Source organism: Eurytemora carolleeae, unplaced genomic scaffold (assembly GCF_000591075.1).
Source record: "Eurytemora carolleeae unplaced genomic scaffold, Eaff_2.0 scaffold59, whole genome shotgun sequence".
Taxonomy (NCBI): domain Eukaryota; kingdom Metazoa; phylum Arthropoda; class Copepoda; order Calanoida; family Temoridae; genus Eurytemora; species Eurytemora carolleeae.
This window is the reverse complement of record NW_019396064.1, coordinates 142,517-164,506: the sequence shown is the minus strand read 5'-3', so window position 1 is coordinate 164,506 and position 21,990 is coordinate 142,517. Positions and strand designations below refer to the sequence as shown.

Genomic DNA, 21,990 nt, shown 5'->3' with positions numbered 1-21,990 from the left:
TTTAAGTGACTCTCCAGTCTCATGGCAAAGATGGCAATGCCCGATTTACAAAGTGCATTGATCAAGCATGAACTAGATATTCATGTTTTTATGTTTCTTTAATTTTTCAGTTTCTATGCAAAAAAGGCTTGAGCATTTCTTGCATATAAGTAACAAGGGAGACATTATCAGAAACAAATACTTTTCTAGTTAGAAAAGGACTTCATCCTTCTACATTTTGAAGATCGGACATTGCCATCTATCTATGGAGCATAACTTGAAATTAGCTCACAGTCCCTTTAAGAAACATTTGTAATATATATTATTTGTAACGATTTGTTTTATAAAGTTTAAATATGTAAAGACACATTTTCTCACACCTCATTCTTTATATTCATAGAATGTTTAAAATTAAAGTTATTTAAAGAGACAATTCCGCGACAATTTTAGTGAATTACAATGAAAAAATGGCGGTTTGAACATTCACCGCTTAAAGCTAAAAGAAATAGAAAATCTTGCCAACAATGAATGAGCTTTGTAAAGTAAAATTATGTTTCATTTTATTACTCCATTGAAATTAATTACTTCTTTATTCTGTTTTTTTTCCTCCTTGGATGTAAACCAGTTACTTAATTAATTTTGAATTTGATGAGTTTTAAATTTCTTTAAAAATAAGGATGAGAGCAAAGCTAAGATTTTAAAAAAAGTAAATTTATCCCACTATTTATTCCTAGCAATCGTAAACTGGAATAGAATAACCACGTGAGCTTGCTCTTTTTTGAGAAAAGTTTTTTTTCGACAGATGTCGTATTTTGAGATATTAAAAAATCATTTTTTTATAAAATAAATGTTAGAAAGGGTAAACATCTTCAACCAAACACTTTTAAGGTTTTTGGAATATTACAAGGTTTCACAAAATTCTGAGAAGTTTTGCAATATGGTTATTTTGACCATTTTGACCTTGGGAGAAAATATATTAAAAAAGATTAAGATTAACATTTTTTGTTTTGTTTTCCCAATATTCTTTTTTAGGAAAAAAATATTGTAAAGTTTAATAAAAGAAAATTTATACAAAATGGAACCTTCTCAAATTTGAAGTGTGGCACGGTTCCTTTCGGCCACAAACCTTAAAACTGGATGAATGAGATAAAACTGGATGAATGAGATAAAACTGGATTAATGAGATAAAACTGAATTAATAAGATTAAACTGGATTAATGGATTAAACTGGATTCATGGATTAAACTGGATTAATGGGATTAAACTGGAATATTGGGATTAAGCTGGATTATTGGGATTAAGCTAGATTAATAAGATTAAAATGGATTAATAGGATTTAACTGGATTACCGGGAATAAACATTGTAAATGAGATTGAACTGGAAAACTGGGATTAATCTGGATTAATGGGATTACACTGGATTAATGAATTTAACTCTATTTACGGGATTAAACTGGTTTTATTGGATTAAACTGGTTTTATGGGATTAAACTGGTTTTATGGGATTAAACTGGATGAATGGGATTTAACTGGATTATTAAAATTAAAATGAATTAATGGGATTAAACTGGATTAAATGGATTAACTGGATTAAGCTGGATTAATGGGACTAAAGCGGATTCATGAAATTAGGCTGGATTAATGGGATTAAAGTGAATTAATGGGATTAAATTGGATTTATGTGATTACATTGGATAAATGGGGTTAAACTAGATTTAAATATCTACGAAAAAAAATTTTAAGTTTGTAAATCCTAAGGCCACTCGTTAAATGAAGTACATGGGATTAAACTAGATTAATGGCATTAAACTGGATTAATGGGATTAAACTAGATTAATGGGAATAAACTGGATTAATTGAATTAAACTGGATTAATTGAATTAAACTGGATTATTGGGAATAAAATGGATAAATGGGATTAAACTGGATAAATGGGATTAAACTGGATAAATGGAATTAAACTGGATAAATGGGATTAGGCTGGATTAATGGGATTAAACTGGATTTAAATTTCTACGAAAAAATAAATTTAGAGTTTGTAAATCTCAAGGCAACTCGCTAAATGAAGCACAGGGTTTCACACAAAATATGGGACTCCAGAGACGATTGTACAGAGTTAACGCTGTCTGTTTCCTTATATTTAGGATTCCCCTACAACTGTAAATTTGTTCTTTAATTGCCCAATGATTGAAAGGCAACCAAAAGACTATTTTCATGGCAGAATACTAATTTAACCTTGGAAATCCATTTTCAAAAAGTTTTTAAGGTCGTCTATACAATCTCATCCTTTGTACCGCACCATATTATGATTACAGTCCCTTTAATGCCTGCTATTCTACCCAACCCTATCTCTTCACGTGACGCGAAGAATATAAAGTTGAAGCTTGAAGAAGTATTAGCGCTGAGTTGGCATTATGTATAGTTTAAGAGTTCCAGGCCGGCTAAAGGTTTCAAGTTTCAAACTATTATAGACGTAGTACACATACTTTAATTTTTTATTCATTCTTATCTGTTGTTATCTTTTCCACTTTCTTTCTCTAGCTCTCTTTCTATGTTTCCTCTCTTTTTATCTCTTTCTCTTTCTTTCTTTCTCTTTTTCCTTCTGTTCTTCTTTTTTCTCGTTTTCTCTTTTTCGCTTCCTTCTGTTCCTATTGTCCTATCCTCCAGCTACCTGTTTCTCTGTACCTATTGTCCTATCCTCCAGCTACCTGTTTCTCTGTACCTATTGTCCTATCCTCCAGTTCTCTGTCCTTCTGTTCCTATTGTCCTATCCTCCAGTTCTCTGTCCTTCTGTTCCTATTGTCCTATCCTCCAGTTCTCTGTCCTTCTGTTCCTATTGTCCTATCCTCCAGTTCTCTGTCCTTCTGTTCCTATTGTCCTATCCTCCAGTTCTCTGTCCTTCTGCTCCTATTGTCCCATCCTCCAGTTCTCTGTCCTTCTGTTCCTATTGTCCTATCCTCCAGCTACCTGTTTCTCTGTATCTATTGTCCATTCCTCCAGTTCTCTGTCCCTCTCATCTGTCATACTTCGTTCCTCCTCTCCTATTGTGCTATCCTTCAATTATCCGTCCCTCTCTTAATGTCCTCTACTCCAGTTCTCCATTCCTATCCTCCAATCCTCCAATTCTCCTTTTCTATTCTCCAATCCTCCAATTCTCCATTTATATCCTCCAATTCTCCGTCCCTCTCCTCCAATCCTCCAATTCTCCGTTTTTATCCTTCAATTCTCCGTTTCTATCCTCTGATTCTACGTCCCCTTACTCCTATTGTCCTTTCCTCAAATTGTTATTATATAAAGCCTGGGATTCGGGTTTCTCTGTGAAGAGAGCTGAGAGAGCAAAGTCTGGAAGAATTCCAGTTTCCTGTGTTGAGTGCTGAATATGGAGGGTTGGGACTGGGTCGTATCCAGAGCAGATCACATGTGTTTTATCATCCAGCCCTCCCTGGAGAAGGGAATATCCCTGCACGGTGAAGAGGGAGGGGGGAGGGGGGACGGAGTGAAGACTCCAATCAGAGAAAGCTCTGCTTAGTTTCTCCTGTTAGATGTATAGGTGGAGGTAGAGATATATATAGATAGATAGAGAGTTCAGAGGATAGATAGATAATATAGTGGGGTCGGCACAGCTTAGGTCTCTTCACTAGCTTTCCATGGAATACCTCCGAAATATATTCTAGTTGAGAGATGCTGGTCAACACAGGAACACAGGAGGAAGCCTCACACCTCTCTGCTTATCCATACCTCTTCGTCAGGTAGGAGATAGACAGATAGATTAATAGGATATAATATTTTATTCTTCTCAAGTGAATTGTTTAAAACAGTAAAGTGTTTGATTAGAAACATGTTAAATATGTAGATTGTAAATACAAGGTTAACTTGGTGGGTGACCGGTCAAACAGTTGGGGTGCATAGATAGATTTCATCCGAACAGTTGGGTAAATAGTTAGATTTTATCCATCAGTTGGTATACATAGATAGATTTCATCCGAACAGTTGGGTAAATAGATAGATTTTATCCATCAGTTGGTATACATAGATAGATTTCATCCTAACAGTTGCATTGGGTAAATAGATAGATTTTATCCATCAGTTGGTATACATAGATAGATTTCAAACATACGATGGGATACATATATATATTTATTCGTCACAGTTAAGATACATAGATATGTTTTAATTTTACAGTTGGGATACGTAAATAGATTTTATTTTTACAGTTGGGATATATTGATAGATTTTATTTTTACAGTTGGGATACGTAAATAGATTTTATTTTTACAGTTGGGATACATTGATAAATTTTAGCTTTACAGTTGGGATACATAGAGGTTACACATTAAAAAAGGTTTCCACCTACCATTTTTTCTCTAATTTTATGCAAATCTACGAAAATTAAGCTGACAACTTTCTAAATCATATACATACACATAAGGATGCATTGACCAAAGAAGGATCTTGAATCAAAAAGTGGCTTAACCTTATCCCTGCTGGGGTACTTTAAAGCAAGGATGCGCTGGGAGGGGGGGGGGGGCAATTTGACCCGCCCATTTACATCCCGTGTTTTATGTCAAATAAGACAAATGATACATCATTGGAAAGCTCTTATGCTTTACTTTTAGAATCTGCAAAAATATTTGCAAATTTGCAAAAATTTTATTTTTTTGCGCAAAATTAAGTTAAAAAGTAAAAATATTAAATATACATTTTTGAAAAGCCCTAGACTATGCCGTTTCACTTTGCAAAATTTTAAATTTCATGATGATGTGTAATTAAGAAAAACTAAAAAAGTTAAAAATTATCAAAATCTGACAACTACTGAACCCGAGTGTGTCAAAAGAAAGATTTAGTTTTTACAGGAAAAAGTAGTCATTAAGGCAGTGTGCCTGAGGACTCAGGCAGTTAGTTTAAAAGCCTTGTTTTATATTTAGGAAAAGTCAGAAAATTTCAACAGCCTTAGACCAATACTTTTGAGTTAGGTAAAAAAAAATTCCAGGGGGGGGGGGGTTAAATTTCCCCCCCCCCCCCAGCAGGAATAGGGTTAACAAGTTCAAGAGGTGGCTTCGTTCAGTAGTTTCCATTTGCAAGAGTACTGAAACTGAAAGTATCAAAAAGTTTTGTTAAGGCGAATAGAGATTGCCAGGTTGTAAAATCACAACCAGAAGAACCTTAAAAATAAGTTTATATTCGCCAAAAGAAGAAGTATATGGCGCTATTTGTCTAAGCTTATTTTAAATTTTAAGGCCCAATGCAATTCAAGGAAAAATCCAAACAAATCAAAAAGATTTCCTCTCATGTTCAAATGTCAAAAATAAGTAATAAACAACTTCTAAATCATATTCAAATACAATTTTTTTGCATATTAAGAGCTCTAGAATTCAAACTGTAAGTGTGAACCTTTTTTTATGTACACCCTTTAGATAGATTTTATCAACACATTTGGGATAAAAAGATATATTCTATCGATACATCATACAGCTCCTTAGTTGGGTTAAATAGAAAGATTTTATCAATACTGTCAGAAAACCTAGATATATTTCGCCGATAAAGTAGGAAACCAATCAAGGGCGTTTACAGGGGGGCAAGGGGGAAATCCCCCCCCCCCACACCTGTAAAGCTTTAGAGCTGTAGAGCTATCAAACTTTTTAAATCTGAAACTGAAGACTGAAGAACATAAAAAAAAATATTTTGCTGTTTTTTTTCTGCTAGTTTTTGTGTAGATAAAGTAGTACTTGTATATATGTCAGGTAATTGGACTGTATGTTTACCTTTAAAGTATCCTAGTAGCCAAATGTTTTGAATTTACAGCTTAAATTTTGCCCCATCCCTAGTAGCTTCTAGAGGGGGGGGGGGAGGAAGACAGCCAAAAAAATTTGCGCTTGGCTCATATTTCGCCCCCCCCCCTATAGATTTCTTTCTGTCTACGCCCTTGAAACCAATTTTAATCTTTTTTTCCAGACAGCTGGGTGGTATCCATCTTTTCAAATTACTAATTTTAGAATGATTTCAACAACGCGTTGAAACAAATCCATGAGTTAAGTCAGCTTTTTTAATCATAAACAAGTATAAATATAAATACCGAGAGTCATTAAACTCTTCATAAACAAATCAAAACCCAAGGCACCCAAAAAAAAACTACACAACACAAAATCAAGTTAAGATTACCTTAAATAAAGTCGTAAATTGTTTGAGGTGGACAACTTTTGCTTCTCTATCCAAAAAATTTAATTGTTATTAAATTTCATTGGAGGACAATGCTTAAAAATAAAACAGTACGATCAGTTTATAATTTAATTATGATTGTTTATCATTTATTTTTCGCGATGACTTTTTTCCGCATATATGCATTTACACTTCAAAATAAACGATATCGCGTTTAACGGGAAAATTACATTTAAATACATCGCACACTCTGTTACAAAACATGTTCGTTGAAGGAAACATCATTTATTACAAGGAAGGCAGCTATTATTATACTGTGCAGGCTTCATATCTAACTCAAATTTTCCCTTTGACTGTTATAGAAACTAGATATCTATTGAGCAATAACATTTTTTTGCAGTGTATAATAAATATTGTAAATTTTACTTATTGAGATGTTAAGACCTAGAATTGGGAAGGGGGTTGATAGTTGATATACTACTTTTTTAAATTCTTTTAAATTTAGAGAAACCGAGCAGGCTGATTATTTCTGCACTGTTTGTGAAGAATCTTTGAAGGAATCTCAACTTCAGGATCATCTTTTCCAAGGACATTCTGCTCTTAATCTCAAGGTATACAATATTAATCTCAAGGTATACAATAAATTCTGCTCTTAATCTCAAGGTATACAATACATTTAGCTCTTAATCTCAAGGTATACAATACATTCTGCTCTTAATCTCAAGGTATACAATACATTCTGCTCTTAATCTCAAGGTATACAATACATTCTGCTCTTAATCTCAAGGTATACAATACATTTAGCTCTTAATCTCAAAGTATTAAAGATTACCTTTAATGGATAAAAGTGGGGTCGAAGGTAAAAAGCTTACTAACTGACATCAATTAATCATCGTAATATGTTAAAAAAAATATTATTTAGAATTGTTTTGTGAAACTTGGTAAAGGTGGAAAAAGTTTAGTTGTATGTGTAATCTGTTGGGCTAAAATAGATTCACACTCAGATATGTCGGCTCATAGGTTTGTAATAATAATCATAATAATAATAATAACTATAAAATAATAATATTAATAATAATAATAATAATAATAATGATAATAATAATAATAATAATAATAATAATAATAATGATTTGATCAGGGAAGCTTGTAAGGCGAACTATCCTGAAGAGGAACAACAAGATTCAGGAAACCCAACAAGGTATTTAGATATAGATAGATAGATAGATAGATATATACTCTACTCTCTGAGTCTATACATATCTAGCTCTATCTATCATCAACTCTCCTGTTTCCCCCCTCTAGTCTCTAATCTTTACCCTATCTTCAAACCCCTCTACTCACTACTCCTCTATTCCTATCTCCAAACCTGTATTCCCTTAAACTCTCTACTCTATACCCTTTCCAATATACAGGAGAGGTTCCACTATACTGTAAAGGTTTCCACTATACAATATAGGTTTTCACTATACAGTTTAGGCTTCCATTATACAGTAAAGGTTTCTACTGTTGTGTTGTTAATCGTATTTGAACACGATCGTTAAACAATCATTTTTTGTTTTGTATTTCAAACGCTTTTAAAAACGATCGTTTCGTTTTCGGAAAAAATGATCTTTATTTAAAACGACCCACTCGTTTTCAACTTTTAGAAAACGAATAACGATAGTTTTTAAAACGATCGCTTTCATGAAAACGATTTGCGACCCTTTTTTTATACGATTGTTTTTTTAAAAAACGATCACTTTTAAAAAACGATCGGTTTTGAAAAAAAATGTATTAACAATTATGTTAACGATCGTTAACAAAGGGTCGTCGTTAACGATCGTTAACGAAGGGTTGTCTTTAACGAAACGACGAACTTTATAAAAACGGTCTTTTTTTAAACGATCGTTTTTGCGAAAAAAAATACATGCAATTTTATTGAATGTCGTCTTACATGAAGTTAAACAGTTGTGGGGAAGCTAAAACTTCTTGATATTTTCTTAAAAACTAATCAATGATGCAATACAGTACAGATGCCCTTTAGGTCGGTTTCCTCTCTTTATTAACGATCGTTAACGAACGGTCTTCGTTAACGATCGTTAACGAAACGACGAGTTTTATAAAAACGACAATTTTTTAAAAGAAAAGAACTTTTTATAAAAGCGATCGTTTTTATAAAAGATCGTTTTGTTTTCGTTTTTTCGTCGTCGTTTTTATAACGAAACGATCGTTTAAAAAAATGAAAACGTCAACATCCCTATTTCCAAACCTCCTGAATTCCCCCTTTGCTCTCTACTCCTCTATCCCTTTCTTCAAAACTCCTGGATCCCCCCTATACTCTCTACTCCTCTATCACTATCTCCAAACCTTCTGTATCCCCCCTATACTCTCTACTCCTCTATCCCTATCTCCAAACCTCCTGAATTCCCCTTAAACTCTCTACTCCTATAGCTTTCCATATAATTACATCTAAATATCCAACTACACTTTCTCTCCTTTCCTTCCTTTTCATTTTGATTTTTTTCCTTTCCATTTCTTCTTATATTCACTCCTAATATCCCTAATTAGTTTCCACGCCTTATATCCCTAAATAATTTTTAATTAGTGTTATATCCACTCCTGATATCCATGATATGATGGAAGACGACGAAAGAGATTTGAACGGCGTATCTCCTCCACCATTTCCTCAGGTATAATAAGTTTTTATACGTATCTACAATATATGCGCACTGCGCAGATATATATTATCGTAGTTAAGCTTATCACAGTACGTAGCTTATAGTATAGTCGCATTACAAGTTTTGCGCATTTAAGGAATAGCACAGTTAGATTTATAGACAATGTACAACGCAATTTATATAGGAAAGTTCAGACTGTATTTATTACACACTGACTGGGTACAGAACACTGATAGGTACGATACACTGAGTGGGTACGGTACACTGAGTGAGTACGGTACACTGAGTGAGTACGGTACACTGAGTGAGTACGGTACACTAATTGGATACAGTACACTAATTGGATACAGTACACTGATTGGGTACGGTACACTGAGTGGGTAAGGCACACTGATTGGGTACAGTACACTGATTGGGTACAGTACACTGATTGGGGACGGTACTCTGAGTGGGTGCAGTACACTGAGTGGGTACGGTACACTGATTGGTTAAAATATACTTATTGGGTACGGTACACTGTGGGTACGGTACACTGAGTGGGTACGGTACACTGATTGGATACGGTACACTGATTGGTTAAAGTATACTTATTGGGTACGGTACACTGAGTGGGTACGGTACACTGATTGGGTACGGTACACTGATTGGGTACGGTACTGATTGGGTACGATACTGACTGGGTACGGTTCACTGATTGGGTTTGGTACACTGATTGGGTACGGTACACGGTATATTAGAAACACTTTTTAGTATAGTAAAATGACGTTTTGTAGTGAAAAACAAATTATTTTTACCAGATTAACAAAAATTCGAGCAAAAGTTCAGAACTCAGAAAACATTTATTTATTTTTGGATATTGTACCTACTACTGGCTACTACTTTTTATTTATCAGCCTGAAGTGATCCTGGATACCGAGGTAGGGATCAAGTATGAACCAGGCCGGGACACTTCAACTCTATACTCAGACAAGGAAATATTAACTCAAGATATTCTCAATTACACAAACTTATTCAGAAAGGAGATGCAAAAAAAAGCCATGTTATCCCCTATTTAGACTTAGAAATTTGATATTTCAAACTTAGATTATTTGTTTTAATAGAATTCATAGTTCGAAATTATCTGTAATATCTGGTTTACGACATTTGGTTGCAAAGAGAAAGGAAACATCAGAGATTGTGGCAAAGTTTGTTTGTTTACCATGTTTGTCATAACTCTCACAGTTTTACCAACTTGTATGAAAAGTTCATTCATTCGACAAAAATGCAAAAAAATACCTTCAACTAAATTAAAGCCTGTTCATTCAAATTTAATAACTTAAGAAAATCTTCAACAAAGTTTCTTATTAGAAATCTTAATTAAAATGACTTTGTAAAAGAGAAAAACTTTATATCTTTACAACCCGATGGTATTATTGATATTTTATTATACTCTGGTAGAGTTCCAAGTTAATAGCACTAATAAAGATTCACACCATCAGGTTTCATAGATAAATGTATTGGAAAATTAGAGTTTAAGGCAAATAATCAGTTTCTTTATTGTACATCAGTTTGTTGTACATGATCTTAGAGTGTAGTATGTACAGATGGACGGGTACAGTACAGGAAGCCGGGAACCGGTTTATACTTCTCAATGTATGCAGTGCTCACTCTGTTCAATGATTTTACCTTCTTCTTCATATCTTTCTCATCTCAGGAATCCACAAAATAATATTTTGATATTTTTCTTTTTTTATATAATTTTCTAATCTTTATATTATATTTAATATTTCCATATCAGTCCAGTTTAAATAAATCTACTTCGGTGTTTTTACAAAAGTGTATATTTCTGTTAAGTTCCTCCATTGTCTCCAACGCTTAAATGCACAAATAACTTTCATGTAGACGCCACAGTCCACAAGTTAAAATATTCAATAGTAAATCGGCCAGATTGAGGTTCACTTTAAATAATGACTAGCAGTTCATAGAAATATTTAAATAAAATTTTATTTTTTGGGATTTAGAGCTTATCATCGAGTAACTTGCCCTCTAAACCAGCTCTCCTGCCCCCTCTGTATGGCCCTGGTCCCTATAATGGACCTGACAGTCCACCTAGCCTCACAACATGGACTTGTACCACAGGAACAAACAATTATCAATCAATCAATCATTCATCAAACCTTTGATTCGTCGATCAACCAATCTTATTCTCCGTCGATCAACCAATCTTATTCTCTGTCGATCATCCAATCTTATTCTCCGCCTATCAACCAATATTATTCTCCGTCGATTGACCAATCTTATTCTCTGTCGATCATCCAATCTTATTCTCCGTCGATCAACCAAAAAAACTATCAATCAACCAATAAATCTTACAATTAATCAATTAATTAATCATAATTCCATCACATCAACCAATCGTCATTTTAATCAATTAATCAATAGTCTTATTATTTTTTGGCCTCCCTGCCCCCAGAAAAAATCCTTAAATTGTACATAATTATTATGTACTGTATAGACTGCTGTAAATGCTTTACTTCTCTGGGTTCTAACTTCCAATACATTTTCTTTAAATGACGAGGCTCAGGTATTAAATCAAAACAAGGAAGGTCGTCTTTTTCCTTTTTTAAATGTCGAGGCTTAGGTATTAAATCAATCCAATGGAGGTCGCTTTTTTGTACTTTCTTAAATGATGAGGCTCAGGTATTAAATAAATCCAATGGAGGTAGTCTTTTTACTTTCTTAAATGACGTGGTTCATCGATATCAATCAATGATCGTATTTTTTACTTTCTTAAATTACGAAGCTCATGTATTAGATCAATTCAATGAAGGTCGTCTTATACTTTCTTAAATGACGAGGCTTAGATATTAAATCAAAACAATGAAGGTCGTCTTTTTTACTTTCTTAAATTAAATCTTTGCAACCGGAAGGTGTAAACCTTTAATGTTTCAAACTTTTTCACTTAGTTGAACAGAATTTTTTTTTAAATGTCTAAGGTCTATGATATTGGGTTGCAAAGATAAAGAGTTATAAAAAATTGAGTTTGTGGCAAAAACTTAATTGAATTACGCCTGTTATTTCAAGATAATCTTGTTTAATCCTTTTATATTGCAGGCAAGCTTGAAGTCTAAGTTTAAGAATGGAAACTCCAGATCTAAACCTCCTGTCTCCTCCACTCCTCTCTCCTCATCTACTCCGATCAAATCTACTCCGTCCAACCCTGTGGTTTATAAACCTACTGGAGTTCCTAAAATTGAACTAGACACCTTCCCTTCACCCTCCTCATCCTCCCTGGATATCAGAGGTCAGTTCTCACCCTCCTGTTTTAAGCTATAAAGAAAACAAAATAGGGTCTAAACTACGTATCCTCTGAGTCTTGGAAATAAAAATCCGACAAAAATCAATTGAAAAAGTTTTAATATTATGTTCTGTATAAAAGTGCAATCAAGTTTGTACTTCTCAAAAACTTTTCATCAATTTTCCGGAAATTGAATCCTGGCACAACAAAACAAATAAGAAGAATTATGGCAAGCAATTCAGAAAAACTATATTTGAAAAAAATACTTTCATCATATTTATTAAAGATTGAATAGATGTTTTAAAGAAAGATAAAAATGGGACTTGATGAACTGATGGATAAGTTGGCTAGTTCCCACCTGGGACCAGGAGGGAAGGAGTCTCACCAATATATATCTATATATCCATAGACACAGTGTTTCGTCCTATTAGGACTCATCAGTATGGCTCTAATCATCAGATTTTTGATTTTGCAGTTGATAAATCCTTAGATTATGAATCAAACACGCCAACCACTGCTCCATCAAACCCTGATGATTTTAATGAAATAGGGACCAGAGAGCTCAACCAACTCATTATAAGTTGAGGGCCTTGCATAATGCTAATTAGTACATCTATTCATTACCACAGAGAACTCAAGTTTAACGGACTAAACGAGTGTGTATATATAAATATATATACATATATATTTATATATATATATATATATATATATATATATATATATATATATATATACATATATTTATGTAAAGAGGGACAAGAGGAACTAGGTCCCACCTGGGACTGCAGGAGTAGCAGGAAGGAAGGAGTCCCATCAATATGTATGATATATTTAGGTAAAGTGGGACTAGAGGAGCTGATGGATAAGTTGACTAGGTCCCACCTTGGACCAGGAGGGAAGGAGTCCCACCAATGTCTAGTCTGTGCTAAATGGTATGCTGTACCTCCAATTAAACATATGCGCTCACATATACTCACTCTGAGGTAACTATTCATTCTACTTAAAGGGAAAGGCATAAATCATAATTTCAAGTGACTCCTTGGCCCTTACTTAAATTGGGACTTTTTTGTTCTTTCTTCGTAATGTTATTTTTTTCGGAGCACTTACAAAAAGTTTTTCACAAACGAATTCTCCACTAAATGTTTTCCCACCCAATGTTTTTTGACGCAAAATGTTTTCTGGTTTTTCAGAAATGAGTGAACTACTCAAGCTCAAAGAGCTTTGTAATATAAAGAGTAGGCATTGGGATTTATGCGCAAAATTAGACGCCTCAATTGGGCTCAATAAGAAGCCATAGAACGTCGTCTTTTCTATAATTTAAAAAGATTTTAGGACTTTTTAAGCATTTCCATCAACAAAAACTTGCGTTTTTTTCAGTAATTTGTCGTTTAACATGCATAACTTTATAATCTTTTTAGATAAACTTTATAATTAAACAGATTGCAATGTAATTGGTTAAAAAAAGTTTGGCTACTTAAAACTAGGTTTTTTTGGGGCCTTGATCACGTTACTGGCCTGAAATTCTGCTTTAGACTATTACAAAACTATACTTTATGACATCTAAAAAATTTTGTTTTAAAATTAGTGATATTTTTCATACTAATGAAATGCGTAACAAAATCACAATTTTATCTTTATCTTATAAGGCGAGCATCCTATCCTATAACTGATTAAAACAAATTTCGAAGTTTACAACCGCTTCGTTATTTTCCCACCATATTTAGCACCTACAGTGATTAATTTAGTAGATAACTAGAGTTTTAATGTTGATTGTTTGAATTTAAAACCAATACTGCAGCCAATGACGTCATATACAAGTGTACAGCGCGTACACACTACACACTATACGGATAAATTCCTAATGCCCTATCTTCTACTATTCTACCGTCTTTGCTCAAGCTACGTAAATATGTTTGATATTTAAACCTACACCATCCTCAATAATAATTTAACTGTTAAGAAACAATCATTAGCTGAAAAAATTTGAGTATCTAATTCATTTTTTTTAATTGGAAACATTTTGTTACAGGAAACATCTTTTGAAGGAAACGTTTGATAAATAAAACTTTTTGTTGAAGGTTACATCAAGTTTTGTGGCAGGAAATGTTTTGTGGTGGAAATGTAATGTAAGGATACGTTTTGTGGCAGGAAACGTTTTGCTAGGAAACTTTTTGTGAGGAAATATTTTGTGCAAGAAACCCTTTTGTTGGGAAACGTTTTGTAAGTGCTCCTTTTCATCATTTTCTTTTTTCCTGCTTGTCAATCTATTTGTTTGTAAAAATAAACGTCAACACGACTGACCCGATCGGGCCCAAATTTTTGTGGGACCTCACATGATCCCGGGGAGGGTTAATGGGGGATCAGAAATTTAAAAACTTGCCTCCGAAAATTTTGAAAATCAACTAAAATAATTATTAAATCCGCGAACTTTTTTTTTGTTGTTATTGTTTTATAAAATGAAATACAAGATGAGCGCCATGAAAGCCTAGTATTTTATTTTATATTTTATATAGACAAGAACGAAGAAAGATTGTTCAGCTCACAAATAGTTCAACAATTTGTCTAATCTGCTACAGGTAAACTGCAATACATTAGATAAAGAAAGTTATATTTACATACAATTTAAATTACAAAAAAATTGTCTTTGGTCTTTCTTTTCGACATCTTAAAATCAGAAAAAGACAAATTTTGATTTTTCTAATCTTTAATAACTATTTTGTATCCAATAAACGATAAACAGTTGAACCGATCGGGCCTGAATTTTGTGTGGGACCTCACATAACCCCAGGGAAGGTTTATGGACGATCAAAATGTCAAAAATTTACATCTAAAAATATGTAATTTTCATCAAGTTTTAAAAATCCACGAATTTTGTTATAAAATCCGTGAACTTTTGTTTGTTTGTTTGTTTTAAAATTTAAACAAAGAAAAAATGTTCACAATTGAAATAGAAGATGAGTGCGAAGCGCCCTGAAAGCCTAGTATGAATAAAAAGGAAAACACAATTTCTAAAATAAGATGAATTATTACAAAAAATTGATTACTTTCAATAATGATGTTTTACTTTCAATTAATGCATTCTTAATTTTTTAGAACGTTTGAAAGTATGCAGGCGGCAGCTCAACATATGGCAACACATACTGATAATGGAGGTACATTTCTATTCTTTATTATTGAGATATTAAATTCGAAATTAAACATCTCTATTGAAAAACGGATACACGGGGTGAACGATGGAATGGAAGTTACGGTTATCAAAGTAGAACATTTTAGTTTTTGGAGGGAATTTTTATCAATGACCATTGACTATGCTGAGCTTAGAGAAAACGTTTAACTCATTTCAAATCAAAAATTACCAACCAGATACAATTTTTTGATTAGACTCCAACATCTAATTTTGAGGTCATCTAATCCCTCTTTATTTTAATTTCCCAATAAAAAATTTTTTACTAAGTTAGGAACTTTTAAAAAGTAGTTGTACCACCTGAGAGTAGTTCAACTATCTCATTCTTTGTTAATAAATTCCGACCTTTGCTTGTTTTCATTATTAAGAGCAGCAAATTTATTTTATATTTTTTCCAGGTTCTTCAAATGGAGCCACACATATAACTATTCCAGGTAACAAAATATATTGTTCGTTTTTTTCTGTATTTACCTCAAAAAAGAAAAAAACAACTTTATCAAAAGGGCATTGTCGCCTTCACATAACGTACAAAGTATGGTCATTAGACAAAAGATAGATACAGGGTGTCCCACATCATAATGGATCGTTTATAGCTCTAAATTACTATTTTAGAGGAAAATCAGAAAATAAAAAATAAAAAATTTGAAGAATTATAAAAGGCTAATAAAAACATTTTCTTGCAGAAAATACCAGGGTTTTCGAGTATTATGTGATTATTTTGGCTTTTAATAATCCAATACGATATGGGACGCTCTTTATGTCAGAGAAAATGTTTTTTAAAAATAATGTTTATTTTATTTCTTAGGTCTTCCCGGAGGTTCCTTGTCTCCTGTATCCTCCTCTCTTGTAACCTCCGCTGGAGGATTATTGGCCGAGGCCCTCCGAGGTTTTCCTCTCTACACCAAACCAAAGAAGAAAGATACCGACGATCTCCCCCTGGGAGCCACGTTTAAGACGACGACCTCTATGACCCCGAAGGTCTCGAAAGTGAAGGATGAAGTCAATATTGAGTTGGATAATGCTGGCAGGGTTAAGTCAGGAAAGGTAGATTTCGCTCTTTTTATAAAATCAAAAGGAAAAGTAAAAAAGCAGATTTATTGAATGCTATGAAACACATCAAATCATGTTTTTGTATATCACTATATCTTCAGAAAAGGGAGCTGATGTGTTTTAAAACAGGGAGGAAATCAACCCATAAACAAATTTTAAGAAATTCTAAGAAAAATGTTGGATAAGTTTCTTTCCTATTAAAAATAAAAAATCTGTTATTGATCTAAATAATTAAATGAATATTTAAAAACTATTAAATGAAAATTGTGTGATTTAAAAAAATAGCAGATCGCCTTTTCTCATAATACGTGCAGTCAAAAATACAAGACCTATACAAGTTCACAAAGTCGTAGTAGTAATGCCACATGAAGGAACTGAGTTTTGCCACAAACCTAAATTTTCTAATCTCTTAATCTTTGCTACCTGAAAGTAAACACTGAACACCTTTGCTATTTTGAACCTAGAATATTTCATTTGATAGAATTCAAAGTTTGAGAGATATCAAAGATATTTTTAAAAATGAATTGATGAAATATAAAGGTTCGGAAGCAGTGTGAGCTGTGTGGTGAATGGTCTAATATAAAATGGTTCTTCAAGCATATGTCTGAAGTCCACCAGGCCCTGTTCTGCAGATGCTGTAGGGAGTACCTACCTAAGGAGGAACATAAGGTAATCAAGCTCACCCTAAACCTACTACAGTCGTCGTCACATATATCAATACAATGAAGACGACTTTTATTCAATTTTGATTTCTACCAATCTTTCAGACAGCAAAGACACATAAACATGTAAACAAAGAGAAGTTGTCAATTAACTGCTTCTCCTTGTTTACATGTATTTATTTATGAAAAAAGTCGTCTTCATTGTATTGATATAATCGCCGGCCATTGTAGAAAAAAGTATGTCTCTTCTTTATCATTCAAAATTCCTCAAAATGTCTTGCATGGTGCTCTTACGCAAAAATTGATCAGGATTGTGCAAATAACTTTTTTTTAACTAAAGCAAGAAATAAGCATGTTACTGTTTAAAAATGTTCAATGAAAACTATGTGATTTGTTAAGGTAAACTTTATTCTCTATATCTGAAGCTTAAACAATCAAATGGCATAGACCTTAGATATTTTAAACTATGAATTCTGTGAGATCAAATTCCAAATTTCAAGTTTGTGGCAAAGATGTAATTCCTTTGATGAGTAAATTTCCAAATTGTCTAGATTTTAAATGTCTCTACAAATATTTTATTAAAGTTCAAAATATTTATCTCCACGGATAGATTGTATCCCACTTAGCAAAAGTTAGTTTGTGTTGAAGAAGATACAGGTTTAACCATAAAGGATGAGACAGAGACGACTGTAAGAAATGTATACTGTCTGTTTCCTTATATTCATGATTCCTTGTAACTATAAACTTTTTTCTTTCTTTGCCAAATTATTAAATAAACCATTTAAAATCTACATTCAACCCTAAAGACTACCTTACCTAACCTTGAAGAGTTTCAAGTCGTCTTTACAGTCTATTCCTTGTGGGCAATCCTCTAATAACCCTGAACGAAGAAAAAGTGTAATCAAAGCAAACTATAGAGACACACAGTTTTACTATAATATATACTTCTTAGAACTTGTTTAAGCATTTTGATTGGCTTAAACTAATGTAAGTTTGAATCGGATAAAAATGGATATTTTCATCAAGTATATTAATAGATAAAGATAGATTTCGCATAAGACGACTTTTTTCATCTTGAAAGATATAAATGTACAGAGATGTTTTAAAGATATTCCTATTATATAGATTAACATTGGCTGTTCTTATGTCATTGAGTACTTGTGGTGTACATGAGTTCTGTAGAGAGAAATTTAAGTTAGTTTAGTCCTTCTCATGTCCTTCTTCAGTTCTCGTCAATATGATATATTGCTTAGTGAAATATTGTTCAAATAGTTCCATTCCCGGAGTTATTTTACACTCTATTATGAAATCCATTAAAACACCAAACCACCCCGCTTATCATTGAAGTACACTTTGACCCCTAGAAGTATGAGTTCGCGGACTGTACAATTCTTGGTGATTTTGCGTACATAAGCTATCTTTTATTTACTTATCTATGAGTATAATTCAATTGACAATTTCAAGAAGTTTGGTAAAAAAATATATATATTTTAGCATATTTTTATCGCTAGCTGTTGCACAAAAAAAGTGGTTATAAAAAAAAAATTATATAAATACAAATATTGATGCAAGGTTATAATGCAAGGAAAGTTATTTTAGAGGTGTACGCATCTTTTGTACTGTAGTGGACTGTTTACTGTCTCTGAGCGGTAATGCAAACACAATACGGATATCACAGCCTGACATGGGATCCATCTTTCACATAAAAAATCAATGAAATATTCTGGTCATAGGAAACTATTATGTGAATTATCAAAATTTTCAAAATTCAATGCTTTTAACCTCCTCGGATAGTAAACGAACACTGATGCACCCATTCTTGTTCACAAATTCCGCCCAGAGAGAACTAAATTCATTATTAAAGCAAAATACTTTTTAATCTATAAAACGTAGAGATTTTCTACATATGTTGATTCAGATAGAGATTTAAAGAGTTCGTTGTGAATCAAGTGGTCATTTAAAATTACAACTGCAGTTCCTTTAATAAAAGTATTTATGCAGGAACACAGGCACTGGCATGGTATGCCTCCATATATGGGGCAAAAGATAAGAATTGAAGACGGTCAACCCATCATTATTGACAGGTATTGAAACAATTTAAATTACAAAAATATTTAAACCTCACCTCAAACTCTAAATTACATAGGACTAGCTTAAGTGCCCAAATTGAATTTCGAAAAAAAAAAATTTCGAAGAAAACAATTTCGCATATAGCTGACAAATATACATATATATATATCAATATAATAAAACTAGACATTCGTATGCATATATATGTTGCCGATAGGCGGTCAAACGGCTGGACCGAATGGACTGAAACTTTTTGTCGACACTTATGGGTGGCCGGGGGGTGTTAAAGGCTAAAAAAATTAGAATTTTTGTTACACGGGCAACGCCGGGCCCATCTGCTAGTATATATATATATATATATATATATATATATATATGAGCGAAGAGCTTTATTATATAGATATCATACTATCATAACTATCATAAAATCTGAAGGACCAAATTAACGCGAAGTTTTAATTTTAAAGAATATGAATTATTCATTATTCATTATTCTTTCTGACTTGAAGAAAGAATTTACATTTGACTTTAAAATTTAAAATTCAAAAACACCATTGTTATTTCTAATTAAAAATCTTTAAATTCAAGATGGTTTTTTTACTAGCTACGAGAGAAATCATATATTAATTTTACGAAACGAATAATTAAAAAAAAATGTACAAAAAATCGAGATATAATATATTTTTCAAAGTACAGAAATAAACAATTATTACCTAATCTAAATTTAAAACAGACCATATCATACAAAAAGGACGTATTAATATCTCTTTCAAGTTATCTTCAAAAGACATTTTATTTTGAGAAAAAATAAAAAAAATACCCCCCCCCCCCTCCCAACAATTTGTTTTCATAAAAATATTGAGATAGAAAAAGACAAAAAAGGATTAAAACGATGTTTTTTAGAAAGGAGCGAGCTAGTTTAACTCCTATTGGTTCTCTGGCAGCCTGGGGTGGTTCAAGTGGAGGACTGGTAGTTAAGGTAAATAAATACAATGGCCAGTGGGAACTATCAAATTGTGAAAATAATTAGAGATATATAATTAGAAGAAAATATAATTAGATATACATTTAATTACACTATTATTTTGGTTCGCATTGTAGTAAAGTTTTTAGAAAGCATTTTTCTCATTATCGAGAAAGTACATAATTAAAGCCTTTTTAGTTATAGAGAAAATTTACTTATAATTTGTTTTTGTTTTTGGTATTAGTAATTTTATGAAATGTTTGTGCACTTGTGTTGATGCAATGTTTATTTCTAGATATGACGCTTTTAATAAATCAGAAATATAATTTTAAAATTATTTTTTTTTTTCATTTTTATTGAAAAAATAAATTACCAGAAATATCGAAGATTTACTATATGTGCAGTTGTCTTGGTGCAGAAAACCCAAAGTTAAAACAACTAGTTTTTAGAATTACAAACATAATCTATAAGTGATCAAACAAAGCTTTTAAGTTATAAGCATTACATCCCGGACTAACCAAAGTGAACAGCATTCGGTGGTCTATAATTCAACAATCTTTTAACGTACGAATTTATCTATTCTATACTTCAAAATGCATATGCCGACAAAAAGAATTTAAGAAAAAAGACTAAAAAATTATGTTTAATGGGTCAAATTGTGCTTAAAATTCACAGCATTCTGGAATATTGACAGAACAGTTAAATCCACTTGATTATTTCCATTATTGATTTCCATTCTGTGTGGAGTGTCACTTTAAATTATTTATTTTTTTAAATATTAAAAACTATGAGAATATATGTGTAGGCTGTGGATGAAATAAATCGTAAACGTAAGTTAGAAAGGACAACCAGCCCAAATGGTTCTGTCAAAACCTCAGGCAGCTCAACCAACGGGGATTCTTCATATCAGTTTGGAATGTTGCCACCAGATGGCTCTGCAGGTAAGATAATTAATCCTTATGTCAATGGGGGGGGGGATCCACGTTTAAACTTCTTCACTAACATTTTAATAATGAAAAAAAAAACATTTTACCAAAAAAAATTATCCAAAATAAAAAAAAAACATAGATTTTTTTTGTAATATTTGAGCTATAGATCAAAGTTTGAGCAAAGTTCAACAAAAATAGCACAATCAAGAATTGGGATAGAGTTATTGGGATAGAGTTATTGGGATAGAGTTATTGGGATAGAGTTATTGGGATAGAGTTATTGGGATAGAGTTATTGGGATAGAGTTATTGGGGTACAAAGTTTACTTTAAAAAATAATAATTTACTCAAAATACGTCTTTGAACAAAAGATACAAGCATTTTGTCACATTCCGGAAACTTAAAATTTTTTTTTTTACTATCATTAATTGTACAATTCTTAAGGGCGAGAAAGTTTGATGCCTAAGGAACGCTGTCCAGTGTGCAGTATTGAGATCACTCATAAAAATCTAGCGAGACATATTAAGCTCAGGAATGAAGAAATATTAAATTTAATAAAAAACGTTATCAATAAAAACTTTAAAGACTGTATGGTGCATAACCTAAACAAGTTTTTTCCTAATCACATTTGTTTATAATTTAGTCAAATTAAAATCTATTAATCAAATCCTATTTCGACTTAAAAAATGGAGGCAAATATTTCTGGTTTAAAAGGCATGGCATCAAGTATAAATTCTGTCATAAATGTCGGAAACTAATACCAGGAGAACAGTACACTGAACATAAGGTATATTAAAGTACAGAACACAAAGGAGTACATTATAGTACACAGAACACAATCCATTAGTACTTTTTAGTTAATTAAGCACAAGTATAGTACCGGACATAGAATACAAGGTAGTTCAGTACACAGAACAAAAGGTAGTGTAGAACACAGAGCAGAAGGTAGGACAATATAGTACATATCATAAAAGGTAGTACTGTACAGTACACTAAACATAAAGTAGTAAAGAACAGAACACAAATTATGGGTACAGTATAGTACACAGAACACAAT

General features: G+C 32.5%; 1 protein-coding gene across 3 annotated transcripts in view; it reads left to right on the top strand.

Moving 5' to 3' along the window:
* The window catches only part of LOC111709457 (uncharacterized), a 29,256-nt gene that overhangs the window by 907 nt on the left and 6,359 nt on the right, over positions 1–21,990 (top strand). For 2 of the 3 annotated variants that reach the window (XM_023483122.1, XM_023483129.1), the window contains exons 2-22: positions 3,654–3,728; positions 6,641–6,746; positions 7,058–7,155; positions 7,277–7,336; positions 8,723–8,807; positions 9,689–9,766; positions 10,379–10,488; positions 10,796–10,913; positions 11,290–11,358; positions 11,889–12,078; positions 12,911–13,058; positions 14,589–14,651; positions 15,169–15,227; positions 15,658–15,693; positions 16,065–16,303; positions 16,850–16,978; positions 18,973–19,055; positions 19,945–20,020; positions 20,811–20,946; positions 21,378–21,465; positions 21,648–21,720. In XM_023483122.1, the coding sequence (XP_023338890.1) occupies positions 3,661–3,728; positions 6,641–6,746; positions 7,058–7,155; positions 7,277–7,336; positions 8,723–8,807; positions 9,689–9,766; positions 10,379–10,488; positions 10,796–10,913; positions 11,290–11,358; positions 11,889–12,078; positions 12,911–13,058; positions 14,589–14,651; positions 15,169–15,227; positions 15,658–15,693; positions 16,065–16,303; positions 16,850–16,978; positions 18,973–19,055; positions 19,945–20,020; positions 20,811–20,946; positions 21,378–21,465; positions 21,648–21,720 (2,112 nt within the window). In that variant the 5' untranslated portion in view covers positions 3,654–3,660. Of the gene's footprint in view, positions 1–3,653; positions 3,729–6,640; positions 6,747–6,785; positions 6,923–7,057; positions 7,156–7,276; positions 7,337–8,722; positions 8,808–9,688; positions 9,767–10,378; positions 10,489–10,795; positions 10,914–11,289; positions 11,359–11,888; positions 12,079–12,910; positions 13,059–14,588; positions 14,652–15,168; positions 15,228–15,657; positions 15,694–16,064; positions 16,304–16,849; positions 16,979–18,972; positions 19,056–19,944; positions 20,021–20,810; positions 20,947–21,377; positions 21,466–21,647; positions 21,721–21,990 lie in introns of those variants that run through there. The other variant, XM_023483136.1, reaches the window with a different exon arrangement.